The sequence below is a fragment of the Aulonocara stuartgranti genome (assembly GCF_965226115.1).
Source record: "Aulonocara stuartgranti genome assembly, chromosome: 3".
NCBI lineage: Eukaryota > Metazoa > Chordata > Actinopteri > Cichliformes > Cichlidae > Aulonocara > Aulonocara stuartgranti.
The window spans coordinates 996,900-1,017,906 of NC_138941.1; the positions used below are offsets into that span (position 1 = coordinate 996,900).

The 21,007-nt window shown below is 43.8% G+C and overlaps 2 protein-coding genes across 3 annotated transcripts in view; both read left to right on the forward strand.

Moving 5' to 3' along the window:
• Positions 1–21,007, forward strand: part of LOC309702163 (uncharacterized protein) — an 854,297-nt gene that overhangs the window by 213,811 nt on the left and 619,479 nt on the right. The gene's annotated exons all lie outside the window — the stretch shown is intronic.
• LOC309702235 (uncharacterized protein) lies at positions 4,290–20,466 on the forward strand. 2 transcript variants are annotated; one of them, XR_014275404.1, is made up of 4 exons: positions 4,290–4,765; positions 11,848–11,953; positions 12,478–18,792; positions 20,128–20,466. XR_014275404.1 is itself a non-coding variant. In XM_082526769.1 (3 exons), exon 3 carries the CDS (start codon positions 15,361–15,363, stop codon positions 17,854–17,856), a length of 2,496 nt encoding a protein of 831 aa, XP_082382895.1. In that variant the 5' UTR covers positions 4,290–4,765; positions 11,848–11,953; positions 12,478–15,360; the 3' UTR covers positions 17,857–20,466. The 2 variants fall into 2 exon arrangements, 1 of the variants encoding a protein (XP_082382895.1); XM_082526769.1 differs by having other exon boundaries at positions 12,478–20,466.

Consider the following 21,007-nt stretch of genomic DNA (forward strand, 5'->3'; position numbering starts at 1 on the left):
GCTCTCACACTTAGTGTTTCTGTCACACATTGAAGAGAAGTTTGTGTTGTTCACAGTTGTGCTTGTACTGAGTGACAGCTGACATGACCTAACAGGAATAATGTGTCTGTGCTGAATGAGAAGTAACACACAATGAAGTCTTGATGCATCTCAATCATCCAGGAAAGTGAGTCTGTTGCTTCTGTTCATCTGGACGCAGCGTTTTGTGGGAGAAACGTGTCGTCATCATCAGGTGACGTCTTCAGTCTCAGCTGCAGGTTTCAGTCTTACAAACAGGACATTTGCATAAAGACTGAAAGCAGCTGCAGGAACGATGGGCTGGGAGCTCCGTTCCTTCATCTTAATTATGCAGATTCTCAGGACCATTGATCAACAACCACTGATCCATGTCCATGAGTCCCATTCACAGAGATGTGGGAATGGCTGCAGTCACAGCATGTAAGATGGAAATAAATGAGAAGTATTTAGCTGAAGTGGATTTGATTTATGTTACTTCTTTTTTAACTTGTAGTTCTACATTGGAAGATTATTGTGATATTGAAATATAAAAATACATTTATATTCTATTATTTTCTCAAAATAAGCGTCACACTCGTGGAAGCCGGTGTAGCCGCCGAAACGCCTGCATTTATGGAGACTTTCAGCCCCAGGTAGGCCAGTTATGGATCTTGGATCCACATTATGTCAGCAGCTGTTCTCCACCGTGAACTGTGTTCAAACAAACACGCTCACGCCTCACAGACGACAGCTTACAGTCTGTAGAGATAAAGTGACTTCGTACAGCCCCGACCTGCAGACGCTGTGCGCAGAGGTTCAGGAGCAGAAGTCCCGTTGTAAACATATCACGGCAGACCCGACGATGTTTGCATGAACGCGCTTTTTTTAAAAGTCAGGTCAAGGCTCCAAAAGCCCAAAGGCGATATAACAGTTTGTGTTTGCTACATGGATCATTGTAGTTCAGCTTTCCTTTGTTATATTTCTTTAAGAGCTCAAAATGTGTTCATTACATAAATCAAATGTAATTTTCTCTGTAGCACTTCATGGATTTCATAAGCAACACACTGTAGTTGTTCACACAAAGCATAAAGGTAAAAACAATATACACAGTGTTATCTTCATTTTAGATGTCACAAAGTATTTGCGGCTGCCAGTGTTTTCCCGAACCCTGACCCTTTGCGTGGAAACCGGGCATGTAATGGCAGAAACATTCTCTAGTGTAAATCCTGACTAGTTCATTAACTACAGATCAGTTTCAGTGAACATTATTCACAGAGGGATCTGAGTTCCTTATACCAGACTCTACAGAAACTGTAACACTGTACAGCTCTGCGACTCAACAATATGACAACAATGTAACACACACTAGAATCATCAAATAAAGCCCCACTAACCACTAGAACTAGAACTAACTAACTAGCACTGGACACTTGCATATTAGAGATTTCTACCACCATAGGAGGCGAGATATCATCCTTGAACCAGAGCATCCAGCCCTCAATTTCGGACATAAAAAGCGACGTGGCCAGGCATGATAACACTTTGACTGAACTGCAGGACTGTGCCTCGAACCACTCTGACACCATCGCCACTCTCCAGGCCACTGTGGAGCGTTTGTCTGCGGAGGTAAAGAAGTTAGATGAGAGATGTGGAGCTCTTGAGGCACTCCAGGAGGAATCATTTAAGAACTGCAGGAATACCAGAAGGCACAGAGGGACCCAAGATGACTGAGTTGGTTCACACCTGTTGGCGGAGGCGCTATCTCTCGAGGAGAAGCCACTCATCGATCGAGCACATAGAGCGAATCGCCAGCGTCCCAAACAAAGTCATCTTCCTCGGCCCATCATCTTGAGATTGCACTACTACCACATTGGTGAGGAAATTCTGCTGAAAGCTGCAGAGAACAAGAACCTGATGTATAAGGGTTTTTAAAATAAACATCCTCCCAGATTTCCCTCCCTCTGTTGGAAACGCAGAGCCGCATTTGCAAATATGAGAGGAAGACTACGTGGGATGACCGGCGTCAGGTACAGACTGCTATACCCTGCAAAGCTGTTAGTGACCCATGGTGATGTGAGGAAAAGCTTTACCGATCCCAAAGAGACCGTAGACTACGCGGAGAAGCACCTCTCCCACCCACCTTCAAATGTATTAAAAGCAAGGATATATCTATATGTCTAACGCTGACACAGCACTGTGTTTCTTCTTTTCCCTTTATATTCCATGTAAAGGTGAATATGGAGCGTTTATGGAGCTCGTTTATTGACCAGCTGTCACTTAGAAGGTAAGAGTTACTAGGTTAACAGAGGTTAGCAGTAACAGTACGGGGAAGTATATTGTGTTGTTCTTTTGTTGGTTTTTATTTTATCCTACTTTACTTTGTTATTTTGATTTTACCTGTTGTGAGTGCTTCCCGTAATTCTCCTTTTTCTTGCGCCGCTGCGGCCAGAGTTCACAACATTACATATTTTTGTATCTATAAACAGGAAGCTGACACTCTCCAGACTTTATCAAAGGTGTGAGCGTCACAGCAGAGGCCTTTGTGTCAACGTAGCTGAAGACAAAACACAGAAACACATGAAGGAGATTTTCCTGGCCTGGATTTTATACAAATATTCTGCAGTACATCAAAAATGAAAGAAAACCATTAGTCAACATATGAACATCACCTCTGAAGTTACAGAGCTTTGATTGGAGACACAGCTGAGCGTTTTGCATTTTGCATAATTAATTACATAATTAATTATGTAACCATAATTAAATGGTTACATCATCTTTAAAGTCCCCAGAGATCAGGAAAAGGGCCTGAGGGTGCTGTGTTTGGAGTCTGCTGGTTACAGTGTGCAGGACCTCACAGGCTGCTGCAGCGTTAGCAGAGGGCGGGACATACACAGCTATCATAATCACGTGTGTAAACTCTCGTGGTAGATAGTACGGTCTCATGCTAACCGCTAGCAGCTCAATGTCCTTACAGCATAGCGTCTCTTTGATAGAGAAATGCCCAGAGTTACACCATCTATCGTTCACAAACACAGCCAGACCCCCTCCTCCCTTCTTACCACTCTCCGCTGTTCTGTCATAAGAGGCTCAGCAGCTAAAGCAGCACACCTGGGTCTCCCAGCCTATTAAAAGCAGCCCTTTGCTTCACCTGCTTCACTAAACATTATTATTTTAAGCAGAGTGGTGTGATTTATGTAGGCATTGCTGTGTGACAGGATGACTTTTCTTGCACACCCACCAAATGAGGGCGCACATGCTTCCACGCCCACTGGTGACTGCACACATCCTTTCAAGGAAGCATTTCATTCATCCCTAACAAATGGAACAAAACACTGTGCAGCGTGTTCAGGTTTGAACGTGGCCCTGGCCTCTCTCTGCATCCACCTGGCACATGCAACACACATCCACTCCCTGCTGAACTGCTTGTATTTGATGTGTTGAAGTTTTGGTAAAGTTTGAATAAATTCCACTTTATTTATAGGAACATTTCATCTGTGGACTCCTGCTTCCCCTCTCCTTGAGCCAGTTTGTGACGGGAACATGACATAAGAAAAGTAATTTATCCCTTTTTGATTCTGTGTATCTGGCGCTCATCCAGTGAGTTCACACTTGGCAGAAACAGACTGAATTTGTCTGGAGAACTTTGGCTTCAGCCAAGTTAGATAAACACACTGTGTCTCTGTCAAAACAGCAGTGTAGTTGTGGCACCCCTGTGAGGGAATGACCACATGAATATTATTTTGTGTAAAACACTCATGTAACGGGACATTTTTCATTGCTATATGTATTTATTTTCAGTTTCTTTAAGAGGATAGAAAATCCATGTAACAGGGATTCATTTTATGTTAGAAAGCAGTGAGGGCGGAACTTTGGTGCTTGCTCCGGGGTTTCGGGGAGCAGTAAGTGGAGCCCACCTTCCGCTGCTTCCTCAGACACGTTCTGGAGGAAAGCAGAGACGCATCGTGTCTTCCTTACTCTGCTCTTCACCTGCTTTTACAGGTCGGTACACGGTGCTCGCACCGAAAATGTTGTTTATTGTCACCATGGTTACCCAGGTTAATGTGAATGGGAGAGTTAAGGCGGTCCGCCAAAGTTATTTATATGTAAACACGGGAGAAAACCAGAGGAGTGTCCCGCGCGACCGCACCGCGAGCCCGCTCGTTAGGTGGAGCGCTCGTGAAGCAGAGTCAGTGCGCTCCTATGCTCTGTGCAAACGTGTTGTAATGCTCCAATCAAATCAGTTCTGTGAGATGTGAATGTTAATAGTTCTGTTAAAGTGACTGAGTAGATTAGCTAGTGTAACACAAGCACTCTGAGCAACTCTGTGTAGCTAACAGAGGCATTCATGGGTTGATTCAACAAGCTGTGTTTCATGATGCACTAAATAGTGATTTTGCCAGTAAATTACTGGAGGGAACAAATGTAATGTATTTACCAATGCTGTTATTGAATAGAACTGTTTAGCCAGTAAGACACTGCAGAAGACAATGTGATGTGTTTATTGATATGATAAAAGGATGTAGCTGTTATGGAAAGAAGTGTGAACTTGAGAAACTGAACCAGTTAAAAAGAGTATATTTCACTGATGTTGTGAAATAAGTAAATGTCATTGATGTGAATGAGGAACCAGCTGAACAGTATATTGAAAGCTCATGTTTAGTGTTTTATAGCATTTATTTGTGTGAAATAAATCAGACTCAGACACGTTCTGGAGGAAAGCAGAGACGCATCGTGTCTTCCTTACTCTGCTCTTCACCTGCTTTTACAGGTAACATATTTGTCATCGAGGTCTTCATCCTTGGGACCCGTAACATAGTAACTTCTTCATTGTTATACTTCTATAGTTTTCCCATTTTGTGAGCTGTGGATGTGGAAAGTGTCTCAGTGACACATCCACATGAAAACGGCGTTACCTTCGTTCATTTGCACGTCAAATGAACGAGCTGTTTGGACTTTAACGTCACAGCTGATGCTTCGATACTCGAACTCAAGAGTTCAGCTTCCACTCAGAGGTACAAGTACACACAGCAAAGATAAACGTGTACACAAGGTGGAACCCACAAGTGCACAGCTCCAACCAGAGATGGGAAGTAATCCGATTACTTTTTTCAAGAAACGAGTAAAGTGAGGGATTACTATTGCAAAAAAGGTAATTAGATTACTGTTACTTTGCCGTAAGCACGCTGCGTTACTGCGTTACTAAAACCGCAGCTGTGTGCAGATGAACAATGGATAATCTATCGAGTGTGGAGAGAGTGTGAGCGTGCAGCGTTTAAAGCGTGGAAGCACTGACCTTACTTTGAGTTTGACTCTGTAAAAAGTGACAAAAACATTAGCATCCGCTGTTCACTGCGTGGGAAGACAACATGCTCACTCACTATGTGTTAATGGGCACGCTTATTTATAACTTTGATAAAATGTCATAAAAATAATTCCATGCCAGCTCACCATTGGTGATCAGGTAGTTTCTGTTCCAGTTCCAGTCCCATAAATCATGAAGCTTGCTGCCAGAAAAGCTTCAAATCTCCTTTGAAAGCTGTTTGTGGTCTTGATTGTGGGAGCTTCAGTTGTCTGACTCCAGCTGCCACACAGTGCTCACTGATATCATTTGCAAAAACCCCAGTGTGACAATATTTATCAGTGAAGCAGAAATCAGGAAGTGACGACTTTTCTTTGAACATTTGCTAAGGCTAAGCTGTGCTTTCTACCACAGTTGGGAATTTCCTGGTTTACAACAAATTATTGTGTCAACACCGCATAAGATTTCAAACTACAGGAAAATCACTGGAGTTATAAGAGGCAGACAACCACACACACACCACATGCATGCTGTTGCTATTTATTGTGGATTAACCTGTCAAGGGCAAGAACAAAATAATTCTGCCTCAAATACAGGAAATCATAGCTTTCCTGTATTTCCTCCATTGTTGGCATGCTGGTTAGTGCTGTTGCTCCACAGTAAGAAGGTCCTGGGCTAAATTATCCATGAATGTAAACGGCTGTGTGTTTCTATCTGATAGACTGGTGAGCTGTCCAGGGTGTACCCTGCCTGGTAACCTATCACTTCAGGGTTATTTCCCAGCCCTGCTGCAACCAGGATAGAGATAGGAGGATGGTAGTTGTTGTAGACCCATTCAATTTCAATTGAAGGATTAAAATGTTCCAGGAGCTCAACTTACTCCATCTGAACATGTTTCAATCGTGTTTTATGAACACAACATGCAGGTTTACTGAATATGAAAAGGTTGTGTTGATTTAACTCAGTTGTTTAAGTTTCTGCCAAAGCTAAACCTTTGTGTGCAACCAGTGTCCACTATTGAATCAAGTAAATCCAACATGTTTTTGTCAGTGCAAAAAGGAGTTACGGTGCCTGTATTCCTGCACAATATTGTCCCGGGAGGGAGGAAAACTTTCTGGTGAAGTTTTGGTTGATTTTTGGGTTTTGCTTGACACTAGGTTGATTTTATCAGTGAGGTTTGGATTGTTTTCTTTCTCTAAGAGAGAGAAAGATGGTTTTATGCTTGGACATGTTTGCAATGGGCCCCAGTATTGGAAACAGTGGCAAAGTGTTTTTCTCCATGATTATAATGGGCTTTGGAGAAATTCACTTATATGTGACATTGATCACATGAGAAGTCCTGAGCCTAAAAGGATTGCAGCGAGTCAATCCAGTCCAAAAACAAGGAACTGTTTTCCTTTAAAATGATGACGTCATCTTGCTGGTGATGGAGGCTCGAATAGGCTGCGTGTGAGACTCCATTATCAGCAATATCTGGTATGAATGTGTGTGGATGTATGCATGTGACTGGACTGTGATGGACTGACGACTAAAAGTTTAACTGACTTGATACTGAGACAAAAACGGTGCCGACTTTAGGATTAGTGAATGTCCACAACAATTCACCCAGCCTGTAGAAGAAGGGTGGAGGTTTTGTCTTGCTTTGTTTGTGCAGGAGCAGAAGGATGACAGAGACTAAAGGGGGAGGCTGTAGCTTCACATGAGTGTGAGCTGCAGACTGAACCCTTTGGTTGCTAATGTTGAGTCACTGATGTTTGCATTAAGAAAATTGTGTTTTATTAGCTGTGTTTTAATTAAGGTATCACATTATATTGTTGGGAATGTTAAATGCTAAAGTGAAGAAAAGCTTTGATTTCACTCATGACTGAACATGTTATTATTAACCATAGCAGGCCACTGTAAAGAGTCAATTAACTGTTATAGAGGAAAAAAAGGCCAAAAACTCTGTTAATACCTATGAATAACAGGCAATGATAGACTTGTCACATTCAAAATAGAGATATGTAATAACAAACACGGGTCCGTGTCATTTAGGTTCTCCATTGAAATAGTCAATCATTTAGAAAAGTAGAATATATATATATATATATATATATATATATATATGTCTCAACGTTGTTTCTCAATAATATTAAAAACCTAAAAACTATTGTTGTGGAAGATAGAAGTCACTGTGACAGCCCTCTGACTGTGGAGGACGTTTGTAATCCTATTTCTGCACTTAAGGCCAACAAATCTCCCGGCACAGATGGTTTAACTGCAGAGTTTTATGGATTATTTTCTAATCTCCTGGCTCCGTTCTTACTGCAGCTTTTCATAGGAAGTGTAGAGAATAACATCCTCCCTCCTACTCTTACTCAGGGTCTCATAACACTTATTCCAAAGCCAAACAAAGACTTACTTCTTATTGATAATTGGAGACCCATCTGTCTGCTCAATGATGACTAGGGATGGGTACCGGTGTCCGGTGCCATGATGGCACCGGTTCTGACATAAACGGTAGTAACCAGACCGAAAAGCAGCGCACATTTCGGTGCTTTATTTCGGTGCTTTTTTTCCTGAGCCTTGATACACTTCTAGCCAATCATTTTACGTTTCCGAGGATAGTAGGCGGGGCCAGGTACGTACGTTCTGTTAGAGCAGAGCTACCGATTAGAAATGCCCAAGACGAAGCGGTCAAAAGTCTGGCTGTACTTCACAGCAAAATATGCAAACTCAGCAGCCTGCAACAAGTGCTTTAAGCTGATACTGTGATACTGTCAAAGGAGGTAACACCTCAAATCCGATGAAACACCTGGCGACGCATAGCGGGTTTTTTAAAGCCGAGAAATGCACCGTATTTGATGGCAGCAGCAGCCGTTCTTCTCTGTTGTTCGCGTGTAATTTACGTTGAGTAGGCTAACCACGTTATTACATTAATGCATGTAAGGTGAACTAGCAAACATCATCATAGCTACATGCGGCTGTCTTCTTGTTTGATGGCAGATACTCCCTTCACCCTGGCCAAAAAGGCTAAAATGACCAAAGAAAAAGAGGGAAACAGTTAAACATGAGAGGTTTTTGGATAAAGTTTGTATTTTTTCCATTGGTTAAGCACTGCTTCCAGCTAAGAGTGATACCATATATGCCCCATAGCTGCAGAAAAGGCTAACATTGTTATCTTTTTACACAAAACCAGCTGAACATGAGAGGTTTTTGGACCAATTTTGTGTTCTCCATTCTTTAAGCACCGGTTTGAGCACCGTTTGAGCACCGGCACCGTTTCAAAAGTACCGATTTGGCACCGGTATTGGATAAAACCTAAACGATACCCATCCCTAATGATGACTATGAGATTATGGCTTTAGTACTTGCTAACAGAATGAAAGAGTTCTTGGACACAATTATCGATGAGACACAATCAGGCTTTATGAGAAACAGACACCTTTCTAAGAACATGAGACTGGTTTTAGATCTACTTGATTACTCTGATTTGGTATCTGACTATAGCTTCATTCTCTTCCTGGATTTTTAAAAGGCTTTTGATACAATTGAACATCAATTTATTTTCCACTCTTTGGAAAAATTTGGCATTTTTCTGTAAAGCTATCAAAACCTTGTACACGAATGGCAATAGCTCAATTAAAATGATTAAGACTCCACCCCGAGATTTGACCTGTTATACAAGGAATCAGCACAGCTGATAAGGAGCTCATCATCAGCCAGCTAGCTGATGACACCACACTCTTCTTGAAGAATGCAAATCAAATCCGTCCAGCCCTTAGTGTTATTAGTGATTTCTCTGAGGCATCTGCTTTATGTCGAAATCTAAAAAAATGTGAATTACTAGCAATTAAAGGCTGCACTGCAAATGCTCTCTGTAACATTTCTGTTAAACAAGAAGTCACATATCCAGGACTGTTAATATCCAAAGACCAAAAGTCAAGATGCTCGTCAAACTTGTCAAACAGTGTTGGGGAATTCTCAATGGTGCTTGGTGCCATACCCTCAGGGACTTTAATGTTATATAAAAACACTGACAGCTCAATATCTGCCTCAGTCACTCTCCCTGATCCAGCTGAGTCAGCAGTGGGAAAAATCTGCTTTTCACAGGAACTTGGTAACAGCAATAAGAGAATACGTAGTTTATTATGGCGGGGAGTCTCTGGCTGGCTGGAGCGGCATCTAATAACCAACTCGCAAAACAAAATAAAAACAACACAACAAACAGATATTATGATACAGACTTATAATCTGCACCGATGTTTTTTCTAAATTATATAAAGTGAGCGCGAGAGCCCTCGGTGCGCCTGCGCGCTGCTGAAGTCAAAGTAAACTTTATTGTCAAAGGAGCTTGCATAGAAAAGCGTCTGGACTTCTTTAAGTTACTTGAAGACGTTTCACCTCTCATCCGAGAAGCTTCTTCTTTTGTCCCTCTGTGGGGGGTCACTCCCACTAGGTTTATATCTGGGACTCTCCACCATTTGACCTTAGAACTGAAGAAGCTTCTCGGATGAGAGGTGAAACGTCTTCAAGTAACTTAAAGAAGTCCAGACGCTTTTCTATGCAAGCTCCTTTGACTACGATGACCTGGATGACTGAGAACCTTCACAGACATAAACTTTATTGTCATCTCCGCTACAGACAGTCCAGCATATCCGGTTGTTCAGTCTGACGTCACTAGCCGTGTCTGGGCCTAAACTCCGCTGCAGGTCCATATATCAAACGATCACTATGGCATTACTGAGAGTTGAAAAACTGTCTAAAGTCTTTCATCTTTAATAAAATGATCAGCGTTCTGCTCTACCAGGTGTAACAATTGAGTTTAACATCCAGGCATCCATGAAAACGGAATTTATGACATTTAACGGAGTTAGAAGTTAGCAGGAAGTTAGCTCGCTAGCTTCTATCTAAATACAATATAGCATGTCCTGACTGCGGGGTTTTGGAAACAAATTCAAACGTACAGCTCTGCTATCACTTCCAGCATAAATGAAGACAGAAAACTAAACAGCAGTGGCGTTTGTAGGGTTACTGAAGTTGGGCTAGCTGGTATATAATGATGTGCTACGTGACCGTTAGCAACACAGCTATGTTAGCATAATATAAACAAGCTAACTTTTTTTCCACTCGATAAAAGTTAACGTGAGTGTTCTCGGTGGTCAGGAACAAATGTAATCGCATGGCAGGATGCTGTAAAAGGACCAAACTTCAGCCAGGAGAACAACTGAGATAATCTATCCACAATACGAGGTTAGTCATTCATATACTGCTGCATGGGCTGGGCTGTAGTTACATCCTAAGGTTTTAAAAACTGAGCTTAAATAAATGATTAGCGGTAATAAAAGCCGAGGGAGGTCAATAGTGATCGCTGACTGTTTTAGGAGCTTTTTGAGATCAAATAGAAGAAAATACATAACATTAAACATGTTAACAACACAAAGCTATATTAAACGCAGACTACTTTAGGCCCGGAAGTAGGATTCGTCTTGTCATCACTGAACAACCGGATAGAGAGACGAGACGACGAGGCTGCAGTTACAGCGGTGCAAGTAAACAAACAATAAATATAAGAAGAGTAAGAAAATAAATCTACACTTTAGGACTCGGGGTAAAGGATCAATAACAATTTAATTTATAATTTACAGTTTGATGATTTAAAGTCTCACACAACCCGTCAAAAGGGGCGGGGCCGGCTGCTTCCAAGTAGAGCACATTTCATTTATAATGATGTAAATCCAAGCCCATCATGGATTCACGATCTGAATCCTGGGTTGTGTGAAATCCCAGAAATCAACCTTAGACAAAGTGAATCTGTGAACTAAGGTGTAGGTCTGTTAGGTTAATTGTGCTGATCCTCGGGTTGGGGGATTTGTGTTTGTACTGGAGCGCAAAATTCAAACCAATGGAAGATGGACAACAAAAGTTCAAAGCCATCAGGTGCTCAGTTTATGTATTTATTTTTGGCCTACATCAGTAAGAAATGCCAAATTATATACACAAAGTTACAGGAATCACCACTCCTGTTATTCAGTCTTTTCTCTGCAAATGAACATTTTCAGCCAATATAGGTAATACATCAACATGGCTGCCGTGGCTAAGTTAGGAATATTTATAATGTCATTTCCAAAACTTGCATGTGATCTGCAATTTGTAGCAGATCTACTAACTGTCACAGAGCAGCTGGAGCAGTCTCAAATGCAGGTCAGTCCACTGCTGCCCCCTGTGGCCAAGTGCCATAGCTACTGCTGGATGAACTCCTGACACATGTGCACCTGTTTCTATGAACACATTGAGTCTGAGTGGCTGCACTTACACTGGTGCATTCAAACATATTGAAAGATGCCAGCAATGTGGATTGTCAAGACTCAAACCAATCCACATTGCTGGCGTTGCATCTTTCAATGCCAGCAATGGCAGGTATCAGTGCTCAAACCTTTTGTGTTTGTTTCCAACAAGTTGCCCACCTCGGGAAACAAAAATGTGTTCTTTTACTTGTCAGATGAACATATGAGACACTTTGACTCTTCAGTGCAGTGTGGAGCCTAACAAAGATCTGTTTTGTGTCCCAGCTGATCAGCAGGAGGAGGAGAGTCTGACGGAGCAGCAGAGGAACATTTTCAGCTACTTGGACTCAGCTCAGCCACTACAGAGGAAACAATGAGCTCAACACAGAAGGTGACAGACAGAGCAGGACCATGTGACCAAAGATATTTATCACCATATACATTTGAACATTTGCCATAACGATGTAGCTGACGATAGAATTGACACCAGACAAAATACTTTACAGCTGCACAACTTTATTAAAAACCCATCAATGTATTTTCACTGAAACAAGCAGCTGTTGTTTATGTGCATTAAAGTTATATAAAAATGTAACAGTGCAAATGCAAATTCCTCGCTGACAGTTTAACCAAAAGGCGTTTCCAGTGGAAACTGGCCGACACATCCTGAGCATAACCATGTATAATATCCACTAAACTTCAGAAGAGGTTATACAGTCGTGGCCAAAAGGTTTGAGAATTGCATAAATATTGGAACCTGGAGAAGTTGCTGCTTAAGTTTTTATAATAGCATTTTGCCTGCACTCCAGAATGTTATGAGGAGTGATCAGATGAACTGCATCGTCCTTCTTTGCCATGAAAACGAACTTAATCCCCAAAAAGCCTTACCGCTGCATTTCATTGCTGTCATCAAAGGAGCTGCTGAGACCATTTCAGTGATCGTCTTCTTAACTCAGGTGAGAATGTTGGCGAGCACGAGGCTGGAGATCATCATGGCTGTATCCCGATTCAGGTTCTGCAGCTTTAAAGTCCTCAAGGGCCGCGTACTCAAAGACCGCTAAGGCCGAAGTGCGAGGCTCGTAGGCTCGTGAAATGGGACGTCTAGCCTCCGTCGCGCTGCCCAGGTTGCCTAGCAACCATGATACTAACAGCTGGAAACGTTTCATACAGCTTTGTTTGACAGAAATGAAGGAGAACATATTTAGTTCATTTGTTTCTACATGAGCTCTGTGTGATTTGATGAGTATCTGAGGCTGAGACCACAGGACTGTGAAACATGATTGTTGGGCTTCATTTCTGTGCTGAACAGTCGTTTAAGATTAGCTGTAAATAACAATTAGCTGATGTTGTTCATGAGACTAAAGTCAGTGTAAATATGATATGGCCAATATTATAGTTATCATATTAATCACTTCACTCACAGACAAGTATCTGTGACAGTGTGTATACAGATGTATCATATCTATGTATCATGTCTCAGTTATGTGTGCCTTTACTGTATTTAACACACACATAAGGCGCACTGGACCATAGGGCGCATACAAGTACCGTATGAGTATTTAAAAATAAAGCAGGAGCAAACCTGAGTTCGGTACTCACATTTTTATTACCAGTAATCGTCATCATCAACAACACACAAGCATACAAGTGTGCGTATTTAAAAATAAAGCAGGAGCAAAACAAAGTTTGGTACTCACATTTTTATCATCAATCAAACCCATCGAAGTCCTCATCCTCTGTGTCTGAATTGAACAGCTGCGCTAAATCTCCATCAAACATGCCAGGTTCACTTTCTTCACTGTCAGTCACTTTCCGTGCCGTGCGGCTCCTCGGAAACGATGCCGGCTTTTGCGAAAGCTCGAACAACAGAGCCAGCAGCCATGTTAGCCCAAGCATCTACAATCCATTGGCAAATTGTGGCGTAACTCGCCCGGCGCTGCCTTCCACTCTTGGTGAAACTGTGGTCTCCATCGGTCATCCATCGCTCCCAGGCCGCTCGCAGCCTTACTTTGAACGGGCGGTTCACACCGATGTCCAGCGGTTGGAGTTCCTTTGTCAGGCCTCCCGGAATGACAGCAAGCTCACAGTTCATTTGTTTCACTAGTTTTTTCACATCGGCTGTGAGATGGGCACGCATAGAGTCACAGATCAACAGCGATGGTGATGCGTGGAAAAAAACCACCTGGTCTCCTTACATACACCTCCCTCAGCCAGTCTTTCATCATTTCCTCATCCATCCAGCCCTTTTCATTTGCCTTAATGATGATTCCTGCTGGAAACTTCTCTTTAGGCAAAGTCTTTCGCTTAAAAATCACCATAGGCGGCAGTTTCTGTCCATTAGCATGGCAGCCAAGCACAACAGTAAAAGAAGACTTTTCATACCCCGTTGTGCGTATCGCTACCGTGCTGGTCCCCTTCTTCTCCACAGTGTGACTCACCGGGATGTCAAAAGTGAGCGGGACCTCGTCCATGTTTGTGATGTGGCTGGGCTGGATGTTTTTGTCGCCGATGTGTTTGCTGCAGTAGGAGCAGAAGATGGCCAGCTTTTCCTTATAATCCGCTGGAAGTTGCTGCGCTACCGTAGTCCTGGTCCGGATGGAAAAATGGCACCGTTTCATCAAACGAAAGCACCAAGACGGGCCTCCTTGGAAATGTTCAATGTTCATCTCTTCAGCTAGTGAAACTGCTTTTAGCCGAATGGTGACCGTCGAAACGCTTCTCCCGCTCGTTCTTTGCTCGATGATCCACCGCTCGAGTCTTTCCTCCAACTCGGGCCTCCTCGCCTTATGTCCGCGGAAACTCAGCTGCGTTTTCTTGACCTGCCGGAGCTTGTTTTCTAGCTTCCTCCATTTGCAAACCATCGATTTGTTAATCTTAAATTCTCTCGCCGCTGCTCGATTTCCATGTTCCTCCGCGTAGCTGATGGCCTTCAGTTTAAACTGTGCTTCGTAAGCGTGTCTCTTTGCCATTTTCAGGGTTGTTAAAACAACGATGTTCTGCATAATGCACATACCTGTTCTTTTATACAGGTATAAAAGAACAGGTATAGGGCGCACTGCGCTATAGTAGGGCGCACTGCGCTATAGGGCGCGCCGTACTTTTTGAAGAAAATCTAAGACTTTTAAGTGCGCCTTATGGTCGTGAAAATACGGTATGTGTAAAAAGCAAACGTAGGAGCTGTGATAACTGTCTTCTTTTTTTTTTTTTTTTTTTTTGTCCCGTTTGGATCTATAGCCATCAGAATTGTTGTCTTGAGGCCAAGAAAGATGCCAAGCGGATTTATTTTACCAAGTGGATCATCATTGAATTAAGATGGCGCCGGTGAGGTCGGCTGCCGTCACGACTGCTCCGACCACTTTTTCTTTGTCTTTGTTTTTTTAAGTTAGTTTTCAGTGTTTCTAAATCGGCAAAATCATCACCATTGGGTACATTAGGTATGACAGTGACACTCTTGTTTCTATTGGTTTACAATGTACTCACAATTCGAAGTTTTTAACTCCGGATCCGAGCTGGCCGAGTGAGATCTCGAGGGAGAACAAAGGGAAGCGGCGGCGGCCTAGAGGGAAGCGAGCCGGCGTCAGGAACAGGCTGAGAGCTCGTGCACACCGCACACCTCTGCCTAGCATCCTGCTCGCCAACGTCCAGTCACTGGAGAACAAGCTTGACGACCTCAGGGCCAGGATAAAGTTCCAGAGAGACATTCGGGACTGCAATCTCCTCTGCTTCACCGAGACATGGCTGAACCCAGAGGTGCCGGACCACGCCATCCAGCCGGCCGAGTTCTTCTCGGTTCACTGCATGGACAGGACACGGGACTCGGGGAAGTCAAGGGGAGGCGGCGTGTGTTTAATGGTGAACAACAACTGGTGCAACAGTGCGAACGTTGTTCCTCTCACACGCTCCTGCACACCAAATCTGGAACTACTGTCCATCATGTGTCGTCCTTTTTATCTACCTCGGGAATTTACATCGGTCATCGTAAGTGCCGTTTATATTCCACCACAAGCGGACACGGTCACCGCCTTATGCGAGCTGCATGAGGCACTCACACAGCACCAGACACAACACCGGGACGCTGCGCTTATTGTGACGGGGGACTTTAATAGCGCCAACCTCAAACGCGCAGCGCCGAACATTTATCAACACATCACCTGCCCCACCAGGGGTGAAAGGACACTGGACCACTGCTACACTACGGTCAAGGACGGCTACAAGGCACAATCCCGCCCCCCGTTTGGCAAATCTGATCACGCCGCCATCTTCCTCATGCCAAAATACAAACAAAGGCTGAAACAGGAAGTTCCGGTTCAGAGGAAGGTCGCGCGCTGGACGGATCAATCGGTGGCCGCGTTACAGGACGCACTCGATGACGCAGACTGGGGCATGTTCAGAAACAGCTCCGACGATGACGTCAACGTGTTTACGGAAGCGGTTGTGGGATTCATCGGGAAACTAGCGGATGATACCGTGGAGACAAAGACTATCACAACGTTTCCCAACCAGAAGCCGTGGGTGGATAAAACCATCCGCGACGCTCTGAGATCCCGCACCGCTGCCTACAACACGGGATTCATGACGGGGGACATGGACCCGTACAAAGCCGCGTCATATAACGTGCGGAGGGCGGTGAAAGAGGCGAAGCAGCGCTACGGGAGGAAACTAGAGTCACAACTCCAACAGAGTGACTCTAGGAGCCTGTGGCGGGGACTAAGGACAATAACGGACTATAAAGCACCAACAACCGGTATGACGAACGCGGCCGTGACTCTGGCAGACGAGCTGAACACTTTCTATGCTCGCTTCGAGGCTGCAGCTAAGGTCTCCAACAATGCTTGTGTTAGCGGCGCTAACGGCTGCAGACAGGAAGATACTGCCAGCACCGGAAACGTGCTCGTCATCTCCGAGCATGAAGTAAGGAGAGCCTTCAAGAGAGTGAACACCAGGAAAGCAGCAGGACCAGACGGCATCCCAGGTCGTATCCTCAGAGACTGCGCATACCAGCTAGCTCCTGTGTTCACTGAGATATTCAACATCTCTTTATCTCAGTCGGTGATCCCCACATGCTTCAAAGAGTCCATCATTGTTCCTGTCCCGAAGAAACCCCACCCTGCTTCTCTCAATGACTATCGCCCTGTAGCCCTCACCTCAGTAGTGATGAAGTGCTTTGAACGCCTGGTCAGAGACTTCATCATTTCTTCACTACCAGACACACTGGACCCACTACAGTTCGCTTACCGTCCAAATCGTTCCACAGACGATGCCATCTCTCATCTCCTCCACACATCACTCACTCACTTGGACACTAGAAGGGGGAATTATGTTAAAATGCTCTTCATAGACTACAGCTCTGCATTTAACACCATAATTCCCTCCACACTCACCACCAAGCTGGAGCATCTGGGACTCAGCTCATCTATGTGTCAGTGGATCTCCAACTTCCTAACTGGCAGACCACAGGCAGTAAGGATGGGCGGACATGTCTCAGCCTCCACCACTCTCAGCACTGGAGCCCCCCAGGGGTGTGTTCTGAGCCCCCTGCTGTACTCTTTGTACACATATGACTGTGTGGCCACTACCAGCTCCACCACCATCATCAAGTTTGCTGACGACACCGTCGTGGTGGGCCTGATCTCTGATAACAACGAGACGGCCTACCTGAAGGAGATTAGGAATCTGGAGAACTGGTGCCAGAGGAACAACCTCCTTCTAAACGTCAGTAAGACAAAGGAGCTGATAGTGGACTTCAGCACTAAGCAGGAGAGGAACTACCAGACCCCCGTCATCAACGAGTGCCCAGTGGAGAGAGTGGACAGCTTCAAATACCTCGGAGTTCACATCACGCAGGACCTGTCATGGTCCTGTCACATCAACACCGTGGTGAAAAAGGCCCGACAGCGTCTCTACCACCTCAGACGCTTGAGAGACTTCCAACTGCCCTCCAAGGTGCTCAGGAACTTTTACTCGTGCACCATAGAGAGCATCCTGGCGGGAAACATCTTAACCTGGTTCGGGAACAGCACCATGCAGGACAGACGAGCTCTACAGAGGGTTGTGCGGTCAGCTGAGCGCACCATCCGCTCCGAGCTCCCTGACCTGCACTCAATCTACAGCAGGCGGTGCTGGACCAAGGCCAGGAAGATCGTGAAGGACCTCAGCCATCCCAACAACAGACTGTTCTCTCTGCTGAGGTCAGGAAAGCGATTCCGCTCCCTGAAGACCAACACAGAGAGACTGAGGAGGAGCTTCTTCCCGCAGGCGATACGGTCTCTCAATCACACCACCACACAGTACTGACCCACACATACAGTTCTTACACACACACTGGACATTCTGGACTTTGGTTTTGCACAACACTGGTCACTATATTCTTCATTTCCAGTTAATACTTGTACAGCTGCTGTTATTGTGTATATATTTATTTATATTTAGATTTCTTCATACATTCTTATATAGTTCTATATTGTGTATTGTGTATTTTGTTGTACAGTTATTTTATTTTCAACTTTAATTTATATATTTTATCTTATTCTTCCCAGTTAAATTTACCCGTCATTCTAATTTGTGTTGTACAGTTATTTCATTTTTAACCTTAATTTATATTTTATTCCTTCCTAGTTAAATTTACCCTTTTTAATTTTTCATATTTATTTCCTATCTTATTCATAGCCTTTTCCTTTTTTGTTTTCTTTAGGTCACGAGCAGTTGTCCAAGCATTTCACTACATATCGTACTGTGTATGACTGTGTACGTGACAAATAAAATTTGAATTTGAATTTCATGGCCTTGCCATATTGGTCCATTTGATTGACCTTTATTATAATTATGAATTTATTTTATTTTCAGTTGCAAACGGGACAGACATAACTGTGGGATAGGACAGTGGGAAAGAATGAAAGAAAGAGGGGGAGAGAAAGAAAGAAAACCAAAGGGGAGAAGAGACGGTGAGAAGGGGGGGAAGAGAGAAAAAAAACAAACAAAAAACAAACAAAAAAAACTCCTGGGTCACCTGTATGGAGAAAAAAAAAACAGAGGAGACAGCAAACAACAAAGAGCAACATAATAATAGAAAAAAAAAGCACCATCACAATAAACTAGCTAGCCATAGATATCAATATTTACTAAATAATAAACGATATTGTGCAACACTCAAGATAGACAGCGCACAGTGTGCTTTGAGGCAGCAGCCAAGAAAGCTGTAGTCCGCATCTGTGAATACCCATGTGTACACCTGTGTGCATACCTGTGTGGATCAGCATGCTTGCATTCCAAAGGTTTCTCCATGTAATGATCTGCTAGGGAGTGTGGGGGGGCCACAGCCCTGTCCTTTATGGTATCAAGCAGGTATGGAGGAGATCAAAACTCCAGACATCCAGAGGCCCCCAGAACACAAGAGACCAAGGAAGACCCACAGAGGGGCAGCTGCGCCACTGTCCCAGTAAGAGCTAAGGAGAGTCCCAGATGAGGGCTCATTCAGCAGCCGCGGAGCAGAAGCCAGGGGGAGTTGCAGTGACGCGCCCGTGAGCTCCGCCGGCAGCCAGCTGTGCCTGAGTGACTGAGCCCCAGGCCGAGAGGCCGGGGGCACCCCACCTCTGAAATGGCCCGAGCGAGCCCCAATAAGCGGCCGCCAAGGAGTGAGCCGGTGTGTACCCGGACGCCCACCCCCAGATACAAAGAACCACCAACGCACCGACACCCGAGGGAGTCTGCCACCGGCAGGGGAAGTGGGGTGATAACTGTGGTGTGATAACTGTGTCTGATAGAATGAAGAGTAGACTGATATATGAAATATTCCTTTATTGAGTGAGAAAATCAGACCATGTCATAACTGCTGTAAGTCACACAGAATAGATATCAGAGCCTTAAACAGGCTGACTTCTGCTAAATGGGTCAAACTGGGCAGAAAGTCTACAAACACATAACATCCTTATAGAATATGATGTAACACTATAGATCAACTTAGCTCAGAATATATAAAGCATATAAACAGTTACAGCAATATGATGCAACAAACACAGCAGCTACTGATCCAAAATACTCAAAGCTTCATAGAACTGAAACCAACATTTATTTTTAGCTCCATTCTGCTGCTGATACAGACTTTAGGTTTCTGAACATTAAACTTGTTGCTGCCTTTCATAGTGTGTAACTTGAAGGCCCTGAGTACTTTCTCCCACACTGGAAACACTGGGATGATCACATTATTTGAACATTACCTAATAAGACTGATTCAGCACAGACAGTTATGTTAAACTTTCCTAGCAGTCCTTCACAAACAGGGAACAGTCTGTCTATTCTCTCCATCTGTCAGCTGCTGCTGGCTCTTCCTCCTCCTCTTCCTCACACACTGCTGAGTTTGTCCTGGTGGATCATCAGGGCTGCAAAGCCTCACAGATGATGTGCAGCAGTGGCTCCCTCAGTCTGTCCTCACTCTGGACACTTGTAGTCGTCACACATGGAAATCAAATGTGTGATAAGCTGCAGGATTCAAACACAAGTGTAACTTATAAACACATGTTCATACTTTTATTCCACAATCAGAGAGAAAGAAACAGAGAGAGAGTGCAGGACAGACAGACAGGTGGCAGTCTCAGGTGTACACACTGCTACACAACAGCACCAGAGAAGCAGGATTTAGTGTTTGTGTTATTACGAGTGTAAACAAGAAGAGTTCCAGATGGTGCAGTGGACACATGTGTGACTGCTGTGATTAAAGCATCTTTCTTTCAGCTTAACGAGTGAACCGTCAGCTCGTTCAAACACACGTTAAAGTGCGTTTGGCTCGACACCACCGAACAGAGGCAGCAATATAACACAGCTAACATTAACAGTGCAGTGGATCCTGCTTGTGCCGTGATGTTCAGGACTGCAAACCGAGCAGCATCACTGACTTTCAGCTTGTTGTGTTTGTGGATATATGACTGACTTTAATTATCCACAAAATCATCACATTCTCTGTCAGATTAAGGTCGACTATTGAACGGCGTATATTTTAAAGGCTTTAAAACCAAGTTAACGCTGAAAGTACAAACATCACTAATGTCACATAACTCTGCCGACAAGGCATAGCTATGGCTATGAAATGCTCTTTGTGTATCACTTCTTCATTATGAAAGATGTCATTAATGCACTAGTAATGTCTCATCTGGAGTATTGTTCAATCATTTGGTCAGCAGCTAATAAGACAGATCTTAACAGACTTCAGTTAGTCCAGAATAAGGCGTCCAGATTAGTGTGAAGATGTTCATACTATACTAATATTGATAAAATACATAATAACCTTTCTTGGCTTCCTGTACAGGCTAAAATATTCTATGGCTTACTTGTAGTTCTAAAGAAAGCAATTCTGTTAAACACACCACATTTATTCTGCTCAGCTGCAGTATCCAGATGAAATACATCATCATATTACACAGTTTTCAACAAGCTGCAATTTAGTAAATGCTCG

What these genes read in the sequence shown, in the direction of transcription:
- LOC309702235 (XM_082526769.1), top strand. Translation starts at nt 15,361, where the DNA reads ATGGACAGGACACGGGACTCGGGGAAGTCAAGGGGAGGCGGCGTGTGT.